Below are 24,508 nucleotides of genomic sequence, written 5' to 3'. Positions count from 1 at the left end.
TAAATATTATAGCGAATATCACGATTTTCAAATCACTGATATTACCAAAACTGACATATACTTTTCTCTGTTCTACCAAACCAACCAGCAAACAAACTTAAAATGTTAAATAAAGAATCTTTCAATTTTGTATGGAGGAATAAAAAAGACAATGTTAAAATGGATGTTATGATACAAGATTACGAAAATGGCGGACTAAAATGACAGATATCACCATAATCAACATAATACTTTAATTCGATAAAGCTTAATGGGTCAAAAAGTGACAACATTGGGGCCAGGAACACATTTACAAGAACGCACTAAATTCTAAAGGTGGAAGTGCATTATCTAAAAGTAATCTTAACGAAAAAGATATAATTCAACTTGAAATCAAGAGTCAGTTTCTAAATGATATCATTAAAGATTTGTGCAAGATAAATTATACAAATGAATTGGAAAACTTGACGGAACATGTTATTTGGAACAACAGCGACATAAAACACAATGGTAAAACACTTAGTTAGTAATATAACATAGATATATACAAACATCATAAACATTTCTGATTGAAATGACAAGCACAATAAAAAATTTAAGACATTCAAACAATTAATGGACCAATACAACATTGATCAAAAAGATTATCTGTATTACCATAAAATAATCGCATCTATCCCTCAAAACTGACAAGAAAATAATAAGATGAATATCTTTAAAGTAATAAAAACTGCAAATTCAAACAATGTAAGTAAATTGCTAACAAATATTCAGATTAAGCAAATCCAGAAAACAGAAAACGAGAAATATCAAAATAAGTGGAAATTATGTTAATAGGTTAAGTGAGTTTGATAAAGTTCACTTTACATTGTAAAGTAGAAGACATATCGCTGATACAAATCAATCAGTGACCTACCTAATGTAACTTAAGAATGAATGAAGAGTTTCTGTTAAAGGATGGTAATTTCCATTTCTTTTTCCGCTTTACCTCAAAGGGGACTTCAGAATAGCAAATTAGCAATACCTCAAGTACCTTTTCCTTTTTACTCCATTTTAAGAATACACTAAGGAGTGGTGTATGCCTTTCTTTAGCATGATTTTCCTCCGCATTTCCAAAAAAAAAAATGCTATGTAGCATATCAAAATGAAAATTGAGCCGTGCCATGGAAAACCAACATAGTGGGTTTGCGACCAGCATGGATCCAGACCAGCCTGCGCATCCGCGCAGTCTGGTCAGGATCCATGCTGTTCGCTAACAATTTCTCCAATTCCAATAGGCTTTAAAAGCGAACAGCATGGATCCTGACCAGACTGCGTAGTCTGTGTTCAGACCGTATGTTTTGTTCAAAGGAGATAACTCCAGAGGCTATTCAAATTTTGTATAATTATGTCCCTTGTCTTCTCAAAACATACGCATAGATAATCAGAGCCAGGATTGATTAAGTCTGAATTTTTACAGAATTATTTTTTTCTAAAAAAAAAAAATAAAAAATTATCTAGTCGGTAGCCAGACTACAGACTGCGCGGATGCGCAGGCTGGTCTGGATCCATGCTGGTCGCAAACCCACAATTTTGGTTTTCTCATGGCGCGACTCAAATGGAAACAAAACTCTTTGGTATAGTAATCTTTCAATAAAAGTTTATGCATCGTGATTCTGTAAAGATAACAAAACATGTAAAAGTCTATTGTTATCTTCAAATAGATTCAACTTTCACATCAATATTTCAAACAAGCCATAATTTTGTTCTGTTTATTTTTGTTTATGAACTAACAAAGTGTATCACAAATTTTCGGGAAAAAGAGGTTGCCAAAAATAAGCTATTTTAGGTTCCATTTTATTTCCTCACTGAATACAAATGATAAAATTGAAGAACGATATAATTCATAACATAAATATAATACAATTTTAAAGACCATCGTTCAAAGAAACATGATAAATTTATACAAAATAATCAAAGAAAATGTAAAAAATGATGCCAGTTCACTAGAAGCTACTTGGTGTGCCCTTAATAATCGTAAGGTGTAATTATGTTTATACCTCTTTCTGGACAGAACAGAGCAGTTGTCACATAATGACTCAATATTTAATTTAGTATTCATTGTTCATATATCAGAGTCACCAGGTCACGTGAAATCCGTCGATTAAGGTTAAATGTTGCTGAAAAATTTTTTTGGTGGATTTTTATTAGAAAATCGTTGTCAGATATACTACTAACTTCTTCAAACACTTCACCCAGATTCCGGTGTGCAGGTAACGTGCACATTCAGTCCGTGAATACATATCTGGATGAAGTTTTTGAGAAAAGTATTGAAAATATATAACATAACAGAGGTGCTCGTTTTTTTGGTGCGATTTCACCTACGTGTACGGTAAAGAAAAGTCACGTGGGTCTCCCAACCTGATGTATGTGCCGATTGTCCTTGAAATGTTAACTAATTATTTCATATAACATATTTGACTTTACAGCTAAGGATTGGTGCCTCCTAAACTCAAATCCATGTCGAAATGGTGGTACCTGTGTTAATATGGTCGCAGATTTTAAGTGCTTTTGTAAACAACCATTTACGGGAAGTGTCTGTCAGGGTCAGTATTGCATCTTGTACTTTACAATACGTGCTGTCTTTGTAAGTAAGTTGTCACGGTATATGGATTTTATGTTTTCTATTTGCGTATGCCAAGATATTTGATATACGACCCGCAATTATTATATTAGTCTATATCTTCGAGGATGGTACTGTATCTTAGACTAGCTGATGAACACTTGCTGAATAAATTTCGTTAAAACATAGAGCTGTTGAGATCTTGATGTCTCAGACATATATTTTTTCACCTTATTTTTTTTTGCATTTATTATTCAGGTACAAAGTCTTATTACGGACTCAATGAACTGTTTGATAACATTCTGTGAATCACTGTTCAATGTCCAATACCTATCAATATGTTAAATATACTTATTCATTTTTTAGGTAGGGAAGAATCAGTTACTGGCTATTGCGAGTCAAATTGGTTGACTGTGTATGATTTTATGAGCTATGTTCAGGGTTTTTCTGAACACGCCTCGTATATGCTATCAGCTAAAAAATACACTCCTGAAAAGTAAAATCAGTCCTCACACGGGCATGTTTCTTTTTTCTTGATTTGGCATTTCATAGATAGTTTAGAAACAAAATAATGTTTTGTTAAATAATGTAAGTTGGTGATGTTTGTTCATCCTACACTTAAGTACTATTTTCCTTGCAATGAAGGCGTGAACTGCCCGCCGTCTGCTATATACTATCACAGTGCTACAATTGGTGACAAGAATGAATTATTCGGTGTTGATCTGTTTGTTTCTCCTGTTACATTTCATTTTTGTGTTGATAGGTTACACTCGTTTTTGCTATACTTCTAGAATTTTGTCTTAAGATATAACTTAGTTATGATTTAAAGTGAAATGGCTCGATATTTTATGTGACATTTTTGACACTTACAGAAAAATGCCCCTTGGGATGGACGGCTTTCGGAGGAAGTTGCTACAGATTAAGCACTAGTACTGCAAATTGGTTTTCTGCTCTGGTAAGTGCTTATAAAAAGGTAAGGCCACACCAAATTGATGTCTTGTTCTTCGGACTTTTTTCAAAAATATTTGGGGCGAGCGAGCGAAAAGAAATTAAAATATTTTTTTTCAAATCATCATTTATTGAAGCGAGTGAAGAGCGATGAAATAATAATAATAAATAATCGCTTGTGTCATGTTAAAGACCAAATCAAGTGTATTTCTATTCATAAGCCGGAAAAAAAACAAATGTGTGTGAAGTAAAATTCAGACAGCATTGTCTTTGGAGTATTGAATGTTTAATGTGTGGTGCATAAAATAAAAAGTAAGAAATATATCAGCGCTTTTATTATTCTGATATGTCTTATTTATCCAATATCGCTTAACATTTTCTCTGCTCGTGACATTAGACCTTTTAACCCTTGAAGTGCTGGACAACATGTATCTGTTACAAATGCAGATCACACAGCACTCAACTGAACCTGTTAATCAGAGGTGGTACTATTCGGTGCTAAGTCTGCAGGCTGGGTTTTACTGTAAGAAATAAAATGAAAATCCAGCACTTTGAGAGTTTGACTATACAAAGTAAACAAAAACAAATGTTGACAATTTTGAGTGATATATAAGCAACTGTCTAGAATTCCTGATGTACTGTCATGTATCATTTTTAATATCACTCAAACCAAACAAAAAATTGTAGAACAATCAACAAAACAAAAACCTGCGTTTGATAAACACACATAACCCCGGCGGGTTTTACACGACTGTATCTGCGGAAAGATTCATCTTATTGTATAGCGCAGCAGCCCTAACAACTCTGTAAAACTGCAGCTCGGGGAAATCTCAACAGCTGTTGCTGAAAATAGCTGCCGTTCGTCATCTCGGCATGAGACAAAAAAGACATAAGGGCTGCAATTTTGTTATGCCCGATTTTTAAAGCGATCGAATATTACAAAAATTTAATCGAATAAACCGATTTTACCGGGATAGGTTTACCTTCTGTGCGGTAGGGAGACTACGTAGCCGGATCGGTGACTGAATTAGAGAACATGTTCTTCCGATGGCAGGTGCGGGCGGTCAAAAGTTTTTTTTTTTCATTTCCCGTCAAATTGGTGCGGGAAATCCGACGAACAGATAATTAGTTTGGTGTGACCTAAAACACAGGTGGAGGGCATCTAAAATACACAGGAATGATCTGTGTGAATGTACTTGTTATAGTAAAATATATTATTTGTATTCATATTTCTAATATATTTTGTTGATAAAATTGTTTTCCAAGATTTCACAGTTGTAGTCCTTGTTGACCAAAGAGCATACTGATATGTACATGTAATCCAGAAAGTGACGAATCATTTATTTACTTTATAAACTGAGGTAATTCTCTAACAATTATACGACAGTGAAATGTAAGGATAATTCATAGGTATCTGCCTTTAATGCGTTATTTGGTGACATTTTCATTAAATTTTCACAGACTTCATGTAGACAAGGCGGAGGGGATCTTGTAGAAATAACAAGCGCTGAAGAAAATGAATTCCTAGCTGACATTGTAAAAAAAAAATATGGTAAGTATCAGTAAATATTTCGACCCAGGCTTTTACAAAAAATGAAATATCAAAATATGTCATAAAAGAATTTTTGAAAGTTGTTATTTTAACTGGCCATACTTCATGTTGGCATAATTTGAACTATAATGCGATTTTTCAACTCATGATTTACAAAGAATTTTACAAGTGATTATTCAGACATATTACTAAACTTCTCAAACAATCAACACCCCAAACCGGCTGTCCACAGGCAAATGAATGGACGTCATCGGCCTAACCATTCACTCTTGGAGAACTCTTATAGTTAAGGTAGCTTTGGCATTAAAAGTCACGATTTGCAACACAATGTCATGTCTTGAAACACTCGAATGAGTTAAACAATGTTTGTGTTCGGAATAGCATAGCCATTCTTTCTCATTTATTTGCACAGTCAATGCATTTTTTTTCAATATTCTTATAATCATTTATTTACTATAAGACGGAGGTCTAAGACTTTTCAGCCAAAGACATTCGACATTTTGAATGGAGAATAGAAGCTGTCAATTAAGTTTACACCTGGGCTAGAATTACCAGACATAATCACTTAGTATTAACTCATGGAAAAATGTATACGTATCACAACCCCATAACAGATAATTCAAAAGAAAATGACGTTAACGTGATAAAACAACGCTGACATTCCCGCATATTGCATTGACATTGCATGACGTTGACGGACAATATATCTATTGTTTACGTTTTAGACATTTAATACTAGAATAGCGTTACCGCGTGTGCATTGCGTGTGAAAGATAACAACGTGTTTATTGGTACCCTCGCTCTATCCAGTTCAGGTAAATAAGAACTGGACTCTGCAGACACTACAACACAAAAACCACAATTTTATTCAACGAGTTTAATACATTTAATGTGGAAAGTCACAAATGCAATATTCTTTTTATCACATGTTAGCCTTTCCTGTCGAAACATCAAAATTTCTACTTTCTTTTACAATATAAACAAGACAATTTGATCAACGTCTTTTATACTATAAACGACGTTGACGTCAAAGCTTTATTACACTAGTATATTATCATTTTTATTTAATGGCTTTATTACACTCCCGCGACGTCAAACATGTGATAAATACTCTTATTTCCCCATTTACTGAGATCTTTTAACAAACTAGTTACAGTGTGTAATAATAACATGTATTTATACGTGACTTTCAACATTGAAATACTAACAAACATTGTTTACAATTATGTTTATTAAACAAACATTATGTATGCTTCAGAAAACTACGCAACATATTTTATAAGAGAAGTACATATATCAAACAGCAATACACAACAATAACATACTTTTAATATTATTCAACCCTGACTTGGAAATAGGAGGTAAAATAGGTAAAGGGATAAAAGTAAATCAGTTCATTAAACATTAGATTATTTTATTGTACTCTTTATCCGCTTGTCAAAAGTAAATGTAAGAAATAAGTTGTGGTATGAAAGATTGTTAAACACTTCATAGAAATACTCTTAGTATGCACAGGTGCAAATAATATTATAACGAAGAGTACAATTAAGAAATAATAAGTTCCCAAGTGTGGTTTGTCGTAGAATAACCTGTGTTTTGAGTTCTTATGCGTAAGAATATATTACGAAGGCCGTAGGCCTGAGTGATATATTGTTTCGCATAAGAACGAAAATCAAGGGTTATTCTACGATAAATCTTACTTGGGAACTTGTTATTTCAATTCTAACACGACATACTAGTATCAACAATGTTAGAAAAAATGGTAACTACTTTTTACGACCGTGCTACGCACCTGGATCGGATGACGTCATTGCACGCGAGTGGTTTATTGCAGAATAACCCAAGATAGATTTTGCTCTGCATGTATGTAGGTTATTCGCTGGTCGTGTTAGAATTGTTCATAAAAGGTCTATAATACATGTTTAAACCACAGAAGTCATCAATGTATTTATTTAACCGAAACAAATAAACATATATGTTTGTGTATGTTAAGACCTCAAGTAATGTAAGCATTTATAATTTCATTATTTAATAGTTTAATAGCCTTGGATTTATTTAATTAAGATGAACTGTATGAAAATTCCTTCTGTTTGAAAATCTTGCCGAAACGAAAAAACAAGACACTTTGAGGAAGACCAGTCCTGGGAATCGATTACACATATAATAAAAATATTAAGTATCAACAGACAACCCGTAAGCGCTTTGCACAGAACCAGTGAACTTATATGTTAACTTCATATAGTCCCGGGACCTGCTGGCATCTGAACCTAGAGCTGTTAGTATAGCTGGGTCAGGCAGCGCAGAAAATGTTCCGAGTTAATACAGCAAAGATACTGAAATATTCTGTGCCCATAACTTTTAAGTACTATGACTAGGAATGATTTTCTGATTTCATTACATCGGATTCATTCCGAAGTCATGTGTCTATTGATGTCAGTGACATGCGATTAGTTTCGTTGTGTAGACTACCTGCTGTAAGAAGCCTCACAACGTGACTTATCAGTGATCTGGTATTTGCTAGTACGTACAACTTAGACGGGGTACATGCAAGATGAACAGATTTAAACCATTTGTGCCATAGTTTGCAACCATACAGTGCAACCGGGATAGTAACCTTTTCAACTTAGCTAGTCAGAACTAAAGGGCTGACATTAATACGATGCAAGTAAAGACAGGGACTGATGCTGAAATATGTCTTTCAGTTAAGCCTTTCATATTTGGCTATGCATAAGGATGCAAAACGAAATGAAATAAATTTCGAACAGACTTTCACGTACACATTGTTTCATTATGCGCAACATCATATTTATTTGTGTAGGAATACCCTGAAAGTCTACATGACAATTGTATCAGACACGAGTATGCACTTAAACAGAAGCAACAACGCCACCATGCGAAATTGTTTGTAAATTATACTTCGATATCTCCGTGTTCCTAAACTTAATTCAATGAGCATCATTTATTTAAGGCCTTACCTTGGTCTGCTATTAAGTGGCAATAAATACTTGCTCATCTAGTGAAATTAAAACAAAAATCAAGGAAAGAAAATTGTTTAGAGAAATTAAAACAAAAATCAAAGAAAGAGACGATTGTTTAGAGAATGACTCCGATCTATAGCTTCACTTTGATAGTGCTGACCGGATAGATGTATCAGAAACGATTCAAGTCTGTATTTGAGTTGAAAGATCCATGTACCTTAGTTTTGAGAAGGAATCGGGTGTATGATATATATACATCTGGTTGACTAACGTGTTAACAACTAAAGTCTAATGTACTTTGTATAGTCATCAATAAAGAAAGATATTTATTTTTGAAATTTTTTATCAGTTAAAAGTGCTTGGATTGGTCTGAATGATCTGGCTAGCGAAGGCAGTTATATCTGGGTTTCATCAGGGAATAATGCCAACTTTACGTACTGGGCACGCAACCAACTTAGAGATGATTACTCTGTAGAAGATTGTGTTGAAATGTGAAAATCCGGTCAGTGGAACGATATGAACTGCGAAAGCTATCGAAATTATTTTTGCGAACTTTCTGGTATCAGTAAGTACAGTTTATGATTTTCCAGTCTTTGCAATAAAAGATGTTTCGAAATATTTACTAACAGTCTGTGAAAAAGATGTTTGCAAAATCAATCTATGATGCTCTACAATGAATAAATCATACTTCTCAATTCTGGGTTCGAGTTAAGAAAAAACTGACATATGTATTAAGTATGATTTATTGTAAAGCGGCACATATTGATTTTGCAAAGATTTTAGTTAACAAGACTAAAATGTCACTACTGATTTGTGAGACATGAAAACAGAGATTTGAGTATATATATGCAAATGTTGAACCAGTACGAATGTGTAGTACAATTCGGGCTCGTATATAAAGCAGCATCGAAACTAATCTTATTGTGTTAGTGGACATGATGTGGCATGTGCGTGTTCGTTTGTACTGCTAGGCGCTTTGCCGTAATTGGTCTGGTATATTGTGGTGGCGATTTAGTTTTCTCTACTATTATTATAATTTATAATGCGAACTTGTATCCTAGCGGATCTCACGTAAGGTAAACTCAACTGTTCTGGATATAATTATGTCCCTTAATGCAAACTATCTTTATATATATTTAAAGTATCCTCTAGATCCAGTTAACTTTCAGAGACAGAAAATATAGCTTCCCTAGTCCCAATCAGTATAAAAGACTAAAATGTCACTACTGATTTGTGAGACATGAAAACAGAGATTTGAGTATATATATGCAGTACGAATGTGTAGTACAATTCGGGCTCGTATATAAAGCAGCATCAAAACTAATCTTATTGGGTTAGTGGACTGGTTGTGGCATGTGCGTGTTCGTTTGTACTGCTAGGCGCTTTGCCGTAATTGGTCTGGTATATTGTGGTGGTGATTTAGTTAGTATAAATTCTCTCTACTATATATATATATATATATTAGTATTATATTGCGCTTCGTCTGTTATAATTTTTGGTTCAGTGTTAATTTGTAATTCTAGTGTGTTGTAGGGTGTGAATAGTTTTTAGTCAGCTGTGATTCAAAGGACTTCATTCTCTCAACTTTCTTATAAATTAAGTTTTTTTATAATCAGTTCATAGATCCTGTAAAAAGTACACTTTCCAATTTTTTCAAAATCTTTCAGTTTTAAATTGAAGTTAATTGGCTTGAGACATGAGTGGTGTTCTTGGATATTTTTTCAGAAACATGTCCAGCAGGATGGACCTCTTTTGGAAAAAGTTGCTATAGCATAGGCAGTAGCCCTACAAGTTGGTTTTTGGCTCAGGTTGGTATTTTTAAAAGGTAGAACATTTCAAAGACTTCAGGCACATGATTTTAAGAGTACATTACACGTCTCAGGTTTACTGCATATTGCAGGTTTCGCAATAGCAACACCTGTTCATCAAAGAGCAGCTTGCCAGTAGTGTACTGATCTGTACGCAAAGACGCGTTCGAATCGTTCATTTACTTTATACATTTAGATAACAATGAAGTACAGACATATTGCCATATATATACGTGTTTACCTTCGATCAGTTATGTGATGTCCCTTTTTGTCCATTTTTCACAGACTTTATGTAGAAAACATGGAGGAAATCTTGTAGAAATCAAAAACGGTGCCGAGATTACATTCCTTACAGACCTTAAGAGCAAGGTTCAAGGTTAGTATATGTAAACAATTTCAACAGCGAATATTTGATTGAGAAATAAAGTTTTTTAATTGTTCTAAATTTTATTTTGGAAATTGCTATTGCTGTATGACCTGAAGTAATATCGACGTAATATTTAACCATAATGTCATTTTCCGACTTTGATTGAAAAAAAACAAAACAACATCTTTTGATCCACTGCATCATTATATACAGAAATTACAAGGGATAGAATGATAAAATTTCTGAACCGCACACCTAATAGATCTGGAATTTTGGAATCTTAAGAAATGACAGAGACATTTATGAAAACATTTTACTAGAAAATATTCTTTTTGTACGTGTGATATACAGAGCGTTATAATTCAAATTGTGTGTGAATTGGTATTTGCATGTATATTCATATTGTCTTATTGGATAGAATGTTGTTGGCAGATAAGTTTGTTAAATAATAATATTATTATGAGAAATTTACATATGTCATTAGGATGTATACGTCTTTTACATGTCGCCATATTTATATGTATTGTTGTATTGCCTCATGGGTCTCAGACCTTCTGGATGGAAAAAAATAAAAATAAACTAAATAAATATCCAAAGCCTGATGTCAACACGCAAGTGAATAATGTCAGTGGCATATACCATTTATTCCTGAAAACCTTAAAAATGATTAAGCATTCTTGCAGCATTTTGATATGTAGCTCATTACCATGCTTAAAATGAGCTGGAAAAGATTTATATTATGAATAAAAAATATATTCTTTCAGGTTTGTTTGTATTTTATCTGTTCCGCATTTCGACACATTTGTTTTTATCTATGTAAGACAAAAGACCACGTCACAGATTTCTTATTCTGAAGCATTTCTCGGTTTCGATTGAGAATTGAAGAAATATGTATGCCGTTCAATTAACGTCAGAAAAACGCGCAACTTGGTTTTTCCTTTTTGGCTCACCTGTCACGAAGTGACAAGGCGAGCTATTGTGACCGCTTGATGTCCGTCGTCCGTCGTGCGTAGTCCGTCGTCCGTTGTGCGTAGTCCGTCGTGCGTCGTCCGTCAACATTTTCTAAAAAAATCTTCTTCTTGAAAACCATTGGGCAGAATTAACCAAACTTCACAGGAGTGATCCTTGGGTGGCCCCCTTTCAAAATTGTTCAAAGAATTGAATTCCATGCAGAACTCTGGTTGCCATGGCAACCGAAAGGAAATACTTTAAAAATCTTCTTGTCCAAAACCACAGGGCCTAGGACTTTGATATCTGGTGTGTAGCATCATCTAGTGGTCCTCTACCAAAATTTTTCAAATTATCCCCCTAGGGTCAAATATGGACCCGCCCCGGGGGTCACATGGTTTATATAGGCTTATATAGGGAAAACTTTGAAAATCTTCTTGTACAAAATCACATGGTCTAGGGCTTTGAAATTTGGTATGTAGCATCATCTAGTGGTATTCTACCAAGATTGTTCAAATTATCCCCTTAGGGTCAAATATGGCCCCGGCCCGGGGGTCACATGGTTTATTATATAGACTTATATAGGGAAAACTTGGAAAATCTTCTTGTACAAAACCACATTGCCTAGGGCTTTGATATTTGGTATGTAGCATTATCTAGTAGTCCTCTACCAAGGTTGTTCAAATTATCCCTCTAGGGTCAAATATGGCCCCGCCCCGGGGGTCCCTTGTTTTACATAGATTTATATAGGAAAACAAGTTTAAGAATCTTGTTTGAAACCACAACACTTAGACCTTTGATATTTGGTTTGTAGCATTGTCTTATGGTTCTCAACCAAAATTGTTGAAATTGTACCACTTGGGTGAAAAGAGGCCCTGCCCTGGGGGTCCCAAGTTTTATATACACTTATATAGGAAAAATCTTTAAAAATCTTCTTGTCTGAAACCGTACGACCTAGGCTTTTGATATTTGGTATGATGCATTATCTAGTAGTCCTCTACCAAAATTTTTCAAATTATGCCCCTGGGGTTAAAAGAGGCCCCGCCCTGGGGTCACTTAGTTATTATGTGAGTTATATAGGAAAAATACTTAAAAAATCATCTGATCCTATTTCCAAGACTGTTTAATTATAATTACCTGATGACCCTAAGTAATATGATGTCACTTAACTGTGACCTTGACCTACCGACCTACTTTCTTGTTTTTTTAAGATACAGCATTGAAATTTTGATGACATACACAGTTTTGCCCACAAATTGTAAAACTGAATTTCATTGACCATGAATGTGACCTACTGACTTTCTTAATATTTTATCATCAGTTTGACATTTGAAACATGTAGCTCATAATACTCAGGTGAGCGATCCAGGGTCATCATGACCCTCTTGTTCTTTTAATACACTGATGTGACTAGATACCCATTCCCTCATTTTAAACTTGATGCTATTTTTATAGATGAACGCATATTATGCGTTGAAACATGATTTTAGGAAAGGAGTTTTGTATGTAACATAATGTCTGTGAATGTTTATAAACGATTAGTTGCTTTATATTTTCCGAGGGGTATTAATTATTCAAATGTATTTTCTTCTCAGACTATATATCACATAATGATACATTGTATATTGAACTTTTATGTGATGAATAGTAATTTATATTCATATTTGATTTGTAAATAATCAGGATGAAAGACATATTGCAAATATGAATATACTCCGCACTAGTTGCCAACATTTTCAAGATCATATATTGATAATATGTACCATAATCAAGCAGTCAAAACTAACTTATGCATATGCTTATGAAATATAAATTCTAACACGATCCGATTCATTTTCCTATTAAACAAATAAGGCTGAAAACAGTGAATTATTATTCAACAATTCACTGTTCTGACGTCACAATTATTATGTCATAGCGTCAAACGGTATAGCGGCACGCTGGAAAAGAAGCCGATTAAAAACGGGCAAATATTCAATGAATTCCGTCAAGGATGTACTTTCAAGTCCTTAGTAACGTGTCTCATTTAGTGATTTGCTCTTGAACAAAATCATTGTTTTTCGTTCAGATGCGTATTATTATATCACTTGGGTGTGATGTAATTCCTTCGCATCTGAACTCAAAACAATGATTTATTCAGCGACAAATCACTAACTGATATATATTATTTCTTAATTGTATATAATAATGGAAGTAAAGAAAAGGACTAGTGCTAAAGTAAATCTCTCAGTTGAGAAGTTCTTTTAAATAGATCTATATTCTAGAAGAAAATATCTGTAGCCAACGATAAGCAAATACGGCTCAAAGCTGTATGCTGCCAATATGGTAATGTATTGTAAGGTTCGTAGCTGATAATATAGATCTAATTAACAACTATACAGATCAGGGAAAACGTCTGCTGAGTGAAAAATAAAGTGAAATGAATATTCAACACAGCATTACAAGTGTTTATAATTCCAATTTTTACTCACGTTCTTTAGTGTTTCATTTATCATAATTTTGTTCCATATTCCTTTCGTATTAAGAAACAGCATAAATAATATGTGTTTCATTATATTATTTTCGGTTATATGATTAGAATAAAAGTATGTATGTTATCAAATTCTGTAACAGTTTCAAGTGCTTGGATTGGACTGATTGATCAGGGTAATGAAGACGCACATATCTGGGTGTCATCCGGACATGTTGCCAACTTTACGAATTGGGCAAGTGGGCAGCCTAGCGATTCTTCCCCTGTGGAAGACTGTATTGAAATGCGGGATGCCGGTCAGTGGAAAGACATGGACTGTGAAAGGGATCAAAAGTATATTTGTGAACGTTCTAGCATCAGTAAGTATAGAAGTATAGTCTATGTATCAGTGTATACTGTTTCTGTAATCGGTAGTTCTAGAACAAATACAATTTTGATCCTTCGCCTCTCGAAAGAGCCTGCTCGTATAGCTTTATAGATCAGCGCAGGTCATTAACGTAAGTCCTGGCGTGGGTCTTTTCACCATGACGATTTGCTGAAATCATTTTTCCGCCACCTTGATACATAATGAAATGTTTGCAGTTAAAGGAGAACAGGTAAGGAAATGATTGTATAAAATAAAGAAACACTGGGTAGGTTAACTTTGAAAATAATGTAAAAATACGTTTCCCTCCGGATAACTCTTTTTGAAAGTGGTTAAACCTCTAGGACTGATCGCAACAGAGACAACATGACACTAAAACAATTTATGTTATACAGAATAAAAAATCCCTCCAAATAATTTGGACTCAATGTTGTCATATTTTCAGGTTTTATGGGCAATAGAGTCCATACAATGTATAACAAAATTTCACTTCCTTAAGTCGGTGCTAGACTGCGTAAGGGTGTTGCACCTCACATGTAAAGATTCCATCAAACAGAGTCTGTTATCAGTTTGCTTGGTTATGTTTTTTTTTTTGCTTCCAAAATGTTTCCTAATAAATTTGTATATGTTAATAAACATCTTCTCTTGTGCCATTTTCTTATTTAACTATTTCTTTTTCAATAAAAGGAGCCATTTACCTATAATTCTGCATGTACTAAACTATTATGTTTAAAGGGAAAGGGGATGTTGTTCTTGTGTTAATTCCAGCTGCTAGGATTTCTAGAACATTAAAACAAGTGAGGAAAAATCAAAATCGGCTTAAACATGAGAAAGTTATCAGCTTTTAAAGTTTTGCTCAAAATAGCGGTCATTTTGTATCCATGACAACATAAAACAAAATAGCGGATTCATTAAACTTCTAGAGACATTTATTTATTTGTGTAAAATGATTTCTCTAATTTTTCAATCTATAATGAAAGTAATTTTCATGATATACATCTTACACTCAAGAAACATGAAATTAATCTATTTAAAGGATTATTTGCAAAATAAAGGATTCAGCAGTGTGTAAATGATGTCATAAACACACAAAAATGGCTGCTATTTTCTTAGATTTTTAAACTGCCATATCGTTTTCAATAAGGGACCGATTTTTTAAAAAAAAAGTTAACAGCTATATAAAATGCTTGAGGATTGATTTCATATTAAATTTACTTATTGTTAAACATTCCTTGCCCTTAAAGACCCATCAGATACAGTGGAGTTTGTGAACAATTGTATTTGACATTCATTAGTTTATTACATACACTATCTCTCATGAACAGCTTTAATCAAACAGAGTGTAAACTCACCCGCTTATATAGCTCAATAGGGAGAACGCAGATCTACGTATCTTTGGAGTTCGAGTCCTTGGCGAGGCGTGTGTTCTCCGTGTCGATTTGATTAAAGACATTGTGTCTGAGATCAATGTCCTCCACCTCTGATTCATGTAGGGAAGTTGGCAGTTACTTGCTTAGAACAGGTTTGTACTGGTACAGAATCCAGGAACACTGGTTAGGTTAACTGCCCGCCGTTACATAACTGAAATAATGTTGAAAAAGGCGTTAAACCCAAAACAAATACACAAACAAACCGAGTCTGCTGTCATTTTGCTTAGTTGCATTTTTATGCTTGTCAATGATCTTACAAATTTATTAGCTTTTAGAACAGCAATCTTTAGTGTTGTGCGGAGGTCATAAAAAGTCTCCACGTACTTCAGAATTCCTTTATGTTTTGGCCTATTGGGATCATGGAGTCCATTCAATATATGTGTAATAGAATTTCGCTAAATCCGATGTTAGGAGACGCGTCATGAATAGACTCAATCAAACTGAATTTGTTTGGTTGTATTGTATGCTTTTACAGGATTTTCTTAATGATTTTAATTGCAGTGACCTTGTAGTACTAATTAGGTTACTGCTTACTGAACCCATGCTTATTGCGCATTGATTGTAAGATACCTACACATACTCCTGTCACTCTTCATATATTAGAGAAATTGTGAGGGTCATACTATTAATATTTGATAGTGTCGGTTGTGTGTAAAATCTTATTTCATCAAGGGTCAGGTCAAGTTCAAAGCGCAATGGATTTACTTAGCACACATGTTTGCGATAACATGACCAGACGCCCCCACTCCCCACCCCACAGATTAAAGTTCTAGGTCGCAACACTCAAAGATTTTTCATGTTCGGCATTCAATTTTAGTCCCAGGATTGATTTGTCCATTGATGGATAACTTTGCACAAACATGCACCGGAAGAAGAAGATATGTTTCATTCAACAGAACAGTAATGTGTGACTACATTACTACAAACATGCGTAATTTATACATATGACCGAGTGAAATAGTTAAGATAAAGATATTAATGTCTTATGATAAATATTATAGCAAAAGATGATCTCAGCAAACCCTCAGGTTACTGCTTCCCAGACCCATGCCTAAATGGAGGTACATGTATTGATGCGAAAGATAATTACACATGTTCCTGTCGACCTTCATTCTTTGGAAGAAATTGCGAAGGTCAGTATGAATGTTATCCTTTCGATTTAACCAGTTTCACTTATTTTCATTTCAACATGTAAGTAAGTCTTTTACTGGTTGTGAATCGGTTTTGGGGTATGTTGCAATGAAAATATAAGTTTTTAAAACTTTTACAAAAATAGCACTAAAAATCGATGCATCACGTTTAAGACCAGTAATAACCCAAAACATGAAAGGTTGCGTTGAATCTTTCCTATTGTCGTTTACATTTCTGTAACATAAAATAGGTCTTAGTTCAACGGGAACGAACTTTCTTCACGCGTTTTATTTAAAGTTGTATTTTATAACATATATGACATTGTAGAGATCAGATCCAATAACTGCTCGCCAAACCCATGCCAAAATGGCGGTACTTGTGTTGATGGAACAAATTATTACATATGCTACTGCATAAATGATTTTACTGGACGCAACTGTGAGGGCAAGTATTGTTTATGTGATAAATAATCCTCCTCCGATATATGTGTTTTATATTGTTTTCTCTAAAATAACAAAAAGAATAACTTGTACTTTCTACTGCTGTATATTATTTTTTGTGGTTGGATTGCTTTCTGAGGCGCCGATTAGGTAGAGATTGCTGTGCACGATCGCTTTTCCGGTTCTGCTCATATCTTCAGTTTTGATATTAAATGTTTAAATCTACAGTGTATACTTGATCTTTCAAATGTTTTCTACACTAACTTAATTTTGATTGGAAGTGTCGAGGCTTGGGGCTTTATAAATGTATTTCAACATTTATATATAGAGACATGTCCAGTAGGATGGACCCTTTTCGATAGAAGTTGCTACAGCTTTAGTATGAATCCTGCAAGCTGGACTTCCGCTCAGGTGAGTATTCATAAATAGTATCATACAAGTATAGGGCATCTTTAAACATGTGAGATAGATACATGTAGTCAACAGTAATTCTAACATGACCCGATTTGTTTTCCTGTAATGCAAAGAAGGCTCACAATTCACTGTCAGTGCGTTTCAATTTTGACCTCATAGCGTCAAATCTCAGAGCGGTGTGCAAGAAAAGCAGGCGATTACCTGATGGATTGTTTTCAATGATATACAATGTACAAAAAATCCTTGATAAAATGTTAGAATTGGAAAATACATCTCAAAAGTTATTTGTCTTTGAATTTAATCATTTTGCGTATTATTATTTCATTCGTTTTAATTCCTTCGCATCTGAAAATCAAAATCATATTTTATTTATTAACAAATCAATGCTTTGGAGATATAATTTCTTTAACAATATAATGCAATATTCAAACTTTGAACACTACTCGGTCAACTCTCTATGACTTCTCAACCAAATCTGGAGCAAGCAAGGTGTCTGATCATGGCTGGACGCATTTCAGTGAGATCAGACTGGGTCGAAATCGTTCCAGACCTAAAACTGGGTAAAATAGTGAGTAATTTTAAGAGCGAACACTGTTAACTGTACCTACAGATTGTACCTAATATTGCCATGGACCTACACGTTAGGCGTAGGAGCAGCGGAGGGGGTTGAGGAGAGGGGCAGCATATTTTATAGCCCTCCCCCAATATTTCGACTCTCAGAACTGATTTTTCACAAAACAAGATAAAGGAAAATACGCCTATTTTGGAGAGCATTTAGATTTACTGAATTTGATGAGATGTCTATTGTCACTAAGAGGGAAAAACGTTTTTTTATGTTTTCTGGTCGTCCGGAAATTTCAGAAGCATGTCTGGATAGGTCTAGCTGGCCGGTCTCCCTGCAGGCAACCAACTTTGAGTTTGCTTTGACACCACTGTACATGTATACTATGGAAGTTTTAAACTCGAAATGTCTACATAATAACACAAAATTTCTTGTAAATGAATACCATTCATCTGCCTTTAATACTCCAAGATTGTCGAAGTTTTCAAAACTGTACTTATTGTTGTCCTTATTAAAATATTTCAGTTATGTATAGTCTGTCAGGCTATAAGACTCAGAATCGTTCACTTACTTTTTACACAAAGGTTAAAATCTTGAAGCTACATGACATGTAGATTGAACAATATTTTACAGAAATTTGTCTTTGATTAACTTTGATTAACTATACAGTAGCATTTTTCTCAAATTTTCTCAGACTTCGTGCATAAATGGAGGTGGAAATCTTGCGGAAATTACCAGCGCTGTAGAGAACTCATTCCTGGTCCACCTAAGAGACAACTATTCAGGTTAGTATTTGAAAAACAAGTCTGACTTGACACTTTCAACACATTTGCTAAAAGTGAAATATTCTCAGAAATTGTCACAACTATTTATTTGGAAGTTATACCTGTGGTTTAGTTTGAAGGGATGTCTACAAAATTAACGTTATTATATGATCACTTACAATGTTGAGAGAAAAGTGAATTTAATTTAATTGTTGTCACTGTAATTTGGTATGTACCTGGTTTCAAGAAAGAGTTTCTAAAAAAGTTTATTAGCGTACTACTCGACTCCTTGCTGTTGTAACATATATTGTAATCACATGCTTTTTGTTGAATAAAATAGTGTTTAAACAAAGTAAATTGACGTCAGCGATCTTATCCACTCATTTACCGAGATCTGTTTATGTGAAAGTACTTCGATAGGTAGCACAATGCAATGTATTGAAACACTTAAAATCGTCGAAAGTTAAAGTTATTGTATAGCAAAAGTTATTATTTTACTAGGTTTTTTGTGTACTGTAAGTAACGTTTATCCTTTATATAAAATGTCGACCTTGTATCCTTTAACATTCGCCGCAGTGGGTTTTGATGACATAAATTGAAACGCCTGTAGCTGCAAATATGCCGAAAGATATCTTAGTGTCAGTCTGCTAACTTAAAACGTTAGAATCTATATTGCCTACACTATAGCAGCAGCATTATCCAAAATTAATGTCATTATTAAGATATCCCGCATATATAGTATTTGTGCTATATCTTAAATGTCTGAACTTGCCATATTTCACGATAGGATTGATACTATTTATATCGATAATGACGTAAAATGGCTTGTGATCTTGTGCACACGACAATAAATTCCATTTATTCCATTACTCTGAAATTTTTGTCAAGTGACGTTTTTTTATTCGAAAAGTAAACTATAAAGAATAAATAGCGACTTCAATTTTCATCACGTATACGTGAAAAATTAGAAAAAAAAAATACACAATGTTCAAGTAGATCGGCAAACCATTTCCGTACAGTGAGAGATACCCAGCGAGTGATATGGTTTATATATCTCACTGATGAATCAAATTATTTCACAAAATAGCATGAAATAATTGGCCAGAACGATTTTGACTAGTAATGCGATTTGTATTCCGTATAACGGGTATTCTTTAACTGCTGCAAATTTTACTATATTTTACGGCTAATTTGAAATCAGATTCGTAAATATTGGCCTCGTATGAATTCGCCGCATAAAGTCAAGTAAACTGGTAGATCTTGTGATTTCGTAAATTTTACAGTCGTATAAAATAAAATCATGTGTTTTTACCCCAAATCCGTAAACTTTTACAGCAGTAAAAATAACCCGTAATACGGTATCACCATTCTGCATTTGCGACCAGTGCAAACGTTGATCGTGGTATGCACTGTTTGCTATTCAGTCAGTAAATTTTCAATGAACACTACTTCGAACAACTGCCGAAATTGAAAGACACACCAGTCCATTTTAGAAATTAAGCAGCGTAAAGGTTAAAACACAAGACTAGTTGGTTATTTAGTAAACGACTCTAATCAGTAATTGAATGACTCAGTGTGACCTAACAGCGACTGTGTCCCTAGGCAATAAGCGAAGAAGATTTTTTTATTAAAATTTTCAACGCTGAAATATTGACATTCATGAATATATTGCAAAAAACATACGTACACTTGTGTGAAAGAAAGGATCATAAATGTTTGGCAAATGCCTTCAAATGTTTATAATTAAATTGAAAGTTATTCACGTTTCATAATATATGCCTTAAAATAAATTAGTTCTATATTCTGTCTCATCACTTAAAGACATAATATATAATCATTATAAAATTATAATCTACATAACATTAATTTTGCATCAGATAAAAATGCTTGGATTGGTTTGAGAAAGGCTAATAATAAAGGCACTTACACCTGGGTTTCATCTGGAAATGATCCTATATTCACATTCTGGGCAAGTGGCCAACCTAACCTTGCTGCTTCTCTGGAAGGCTGTGTTGAAATATGGTGGGCCGGAAAGTGGAACGATTTGCAATGCGAAACTAAACGACCCTATTTTTGTGAACGTTCGGTAATTGGTGCGTATAGAGTATGTTTTCTAAAGCATTGCAATAAGAAGATAGAGTAAGTTCAATATTGAATGTTTCATTTTACATTTGCCCCAGTCATTATTTCCTAGGTAATCAATATATCTGCAAGCTGACAATGTCTGAAGAATGAAATACTTCTCTTAGAATATTATCAAGAGAACAAATCACTTTGATGACCTTTGACTGTACTTCTTAATCTGTCGAATGATCGTATTGATTTTACAAGTGAAGCGGTCCACATTTGACAAATCTGCGACGTTATTTGCACAGAACAATGATTCCGATTTTTACCTTCTATTACTCAGATCTATAAATTGGCTATTTCAGAAGCTCAGTTTCATTTACAATCAAATCTCTGAAATGAGGACCTCTTCTCTCGATACACTTCTTGTTGGTAACGAGGCGGTACTGCTGTCCATTCTACGATTGAACATTGAATTTCAAATGTCCTTAACGATTTCATTTATTCTACGTTCAGAAGATGTAATATATATTTTTTAGTATTTTTTTTTTGTAATTTTGAACAGAGTCAATTGCCCAAGACTGCATGTGAACGAAACCCGCATAGCACTGACGATCTCTTGTCAAACAATTTTAAATAGTTAGAAATGGTTTATTATATTTATTAAAACATATGTTTTATGAGGATTTGTGATGATTCAGGGTTAAGAAGATCTTTACATTTATGTATACCTGGTAAATATAATACTTCAGAAGATGACTTTTCCTGATTTTTTTCTTTACAGTTGCCAATTAACAGAACTGGAAAATCTGAAGAGGAAACGATCAGCCAAAGACCTGTTAAGAAAGACATTACTGTCATTTTTTTGTTATTTTAATAATCCATACTAGCAATTTACTATGTATCGTTTAATTAATTTACCCTCTGAAATTGTTCAAGTTCATTTACTTGGGATACTAAGGTCGTTTGTTTTCTGTAGTGACAGAATTATTTCAAGTGTCAAATCTGAACGAGATGTTGATCAACATTTTCTTTTTTAATGCCGAAACAAATGATAGTGTGCCTGAAGCTTCTTGTTTCTTGCATACCAGACGGGGATTTCCGGTATCTTTACCGGTGCTAGAAAAATCCATCTTACACCCCCGAGGTGTAAGATGACTCTCGTGCTGTAAATGACGTATTATGAACTATATATATGTAGAAGATTTATGTAGTAATATATATTTTATTTAAAACAGGGAATAAAAATTCAATACCTTGACAGTTCCTGTTGGTTCCTGATAGCATATTTCTTGATTCAAATCACGTTATTTTATCAAAATTTCATAACGTTACGCTGCAACTGATAAAACAAAACCGGAACTAAACATTGTTATTTGTTCTGAAACGTCATGACGTCTTTCCTGTTTACGGACGTTGGCTTCCCGCGCTTTGTTTAAATACACTGCCATATGAAAAAGTTCTAAAAAGAAAGCCGTTCGATTGATTTTATTTTTATTATTATTTCTCGAAATCGGTATGCAAGAAAAAGATTCTGTCACTGGTTATAGGTGCAGATGAAAATTTCCGGCTCTCGGGTAACTGTTTAGGCGGTAACTCGGCAACGAGCTTCGTTACCGCCTAAACAGTTACCCTCGAGGCCGGATATCCCCATCTGCACCTACAACCAGGGAAAGAATCTTATAGTATCACGCTAACCGCATAAAGATAATTATTTGCCGCCATAAACAATGTAAGTTAAGGGGACCTGTTTCCCTATTATTAAATTTGAATTAATACAAAACTGAACTAGTGAGTAACACAGTTTAAATAACCGGAATTACATATACTATATCGTTTGTAAGAGCAAACCAACGCAGTTACATCAATTCATCATTAAAAATAAATTATTTAATTTACAAATAACAAATTGTTATGCAGGGCTTAAAAAATGGTCCACGTATTTACCGCCTCCCCCGCCTTACACACAACTATGTGCCTATTCGTTTTACTTCTGCGGCGTAAGCTGTTTTGCCGCGGGCAACTAGCTAGACGTTCGTTTCGCTTCCCGGCACTGCCCGGGTCTATCCGACATAGGCCGATGTGCGCCGGTCTTGCGAGACAGGCAAAGCGGCAAATCATATATTTTCGCGATATAAAAATCAGGTAAACATTTGGATATTTGGTTAAATACCAAGTAAAGGTAGAAACATACTTCAAAAGGTATTTTGCTAACTTACTGGGAACTGGCCACAATGGAAAATCATGATAAATAGGACAAAAAATTAAATTTGCAGCTCACGTGGCCGGCCTACGCCGAAGCGTTCGTTTATTAATAAACCGGCGAGAGTTTTTTCTTGCCGCTCACGTGACGGCATTTCCCGGGTTGAGTGAAACAAATTGGCCCAATGCCAATCAGTATATCCTCGAGAAAAGCATTTAAAATAATTATTGGGACATTTTTAAATGCCGGATAGATATCTTTGATAGTGAGTTTTTATTCACAGTTAACCAGTTTCAACTCCTAAATATTTTGCTACCAACTGTACCAAAGCGGTGTCCAGCTGTGTTAAATCGTATATTTGATTCTTGCTCCGTACTCTACATTGTTTATGCTTTTATGTGTACATATTCATTGTGTTTCTATCTATGAATGCACTGCAGTTAGATGAACCGCGTCCTTTAATGAACCTTTGTCCTGGCAGCTTTTGAAGTGTTGAGCTATCCCTTGTCACTTCAGTTACTTTATATTGAATACAGTGCTATATTTAGAGAGGATTATTTGTGATATGCGTGTACTGACTGCTTTAGTATACACAAGTATTGAGGGTTGTGTTCTCTGCTTGTAAGTGAAGAATTAAACTTTTTATTTATATGACTTACATAACAAGTTTGCTCCAATGGAAGGGTTAGACTGCAGTTTTGGCGCATCTGCAGAACGCCCAAAGTATTGCAAGTGTCAGGTAGCTCTAGTGTGTAAGACTTTCTATTCTAGAGCAATACTCTATTACGCTATATACTATATACAGGGTGCTTAAAGTGCCACAACAGCTAAATCTGCGGCATACCCTTAAATAGAGTATGACCGGTTAAGTATTTGCTACACCCAAGGGGGCAATTTTGTAAAGTAAAATGGTTTGAAAGCCTTCCATATGAGAAGGTTTCAGCAACTTGTATGACGGTTTGTGGGAGAGTATTTTATTATGAAACAAACAATTTAATACTCTTCACTTAAAACCTTATTAAGACTTGATTCTTTTATAATAATACATTTTGTTATTTTCAATGACTTCAATGAAAATATTATCACATCTGAGTTGTGCCTGACCAATCAGCTACCAAACGCTATCGTTATCAAAGGACCTAACGTCTTTTATAGAACGAAGTAATTACGTTACATCAAGATACAAATATTAAGTGCGGATCAGTTTGTGAACTCTTCATATTCCTTGCAATCATTCCAATGATAAAATATATCCGCTCATTGTATAGCTAACAAAACGTGACATTATTCATTTCAATAAATATTATACACGGTCATACCAGTCAAACATTGTTGTCTAACGATATATATATGGTCTTTTTAGTTATACATGTATTTAGATGTAGGTTTTGTATATATATATATGGATGCTATTGTTTGATTCACATTTCTCTAAGAAGGTTCTTCAAATATAATATACTATATTTATAGCATGCATTATT

General features: G+C 34.2%; 2 protein-coding genes across 2 annotated transcripts; both read left to right on the top strand.

Moving 5' to 3' along the window:
- The first annotated feature begins 2,439 nt into the window (after window positions 1-2,439).
- LOC123529722 (C-type mannose receptor 2-like) lies at window positions 2,440-17,295 on the top strand. Its single transcript, XM_053520708.1, is given in 9 exon segments — window positions 2,440-2,564; window positions 3,454-3,536; window positions 4,991-5,081; window positions 8,409-8,624; window positions 9,785-9,867; window positions 10,153-10,243; window positions 13,796-14,011; window positions 16,448-16,579; window positions 16,905-17,295. Coding segments are annotated over 9 exon segments (1,113 nt in total). The 5' UTR covers window positions 2,440-2,506; the 3' UTR covers window positions 17,048-17,295.
- Window positions 17,296-17,350: 55 nt separating this feature from the next.
- On the top strand, window positions 17,351-21,701 carry LOC123530399 (galactose-specific lectin nattectin-like). Its single transcript, XM_053520842.1, has 4 exons — window positions 17,351-17,428; window positions 18,688-18,778; window positions 20,635-20,861; window positions 21,609-21,701. Exons 1-4 carry the CDS (start codon window positions 17,399-17,401, stop codon window positions 21,699-21,701), a joined length of 441 nt encoding a protein of 146 aa, XP_053376817.1. The 5' UTR covers window positions 17,351-17,398.
- Window positions 21,702-24,508: the final 2,807 nt, after the last annotated feature.

Source organism: Mercenaria mercenaria, chromosome 13 (assembly GCF_021730395.1).
Source record: "Mercenaria mercenaria strain notata chromosome 13, MADL_Memer_1, whole genome shotgun sequence".
NCBI lineage: Eukaryota > Metazoa > Mollusca > Bivalvia > Venerida > Veneridae > Mercenaria > Mercenaria mercenaria.
Note: the sequence above shows the minus strand (reverse complement) of the source record. Positions and strands in the feature narration are given on the sequence as shown.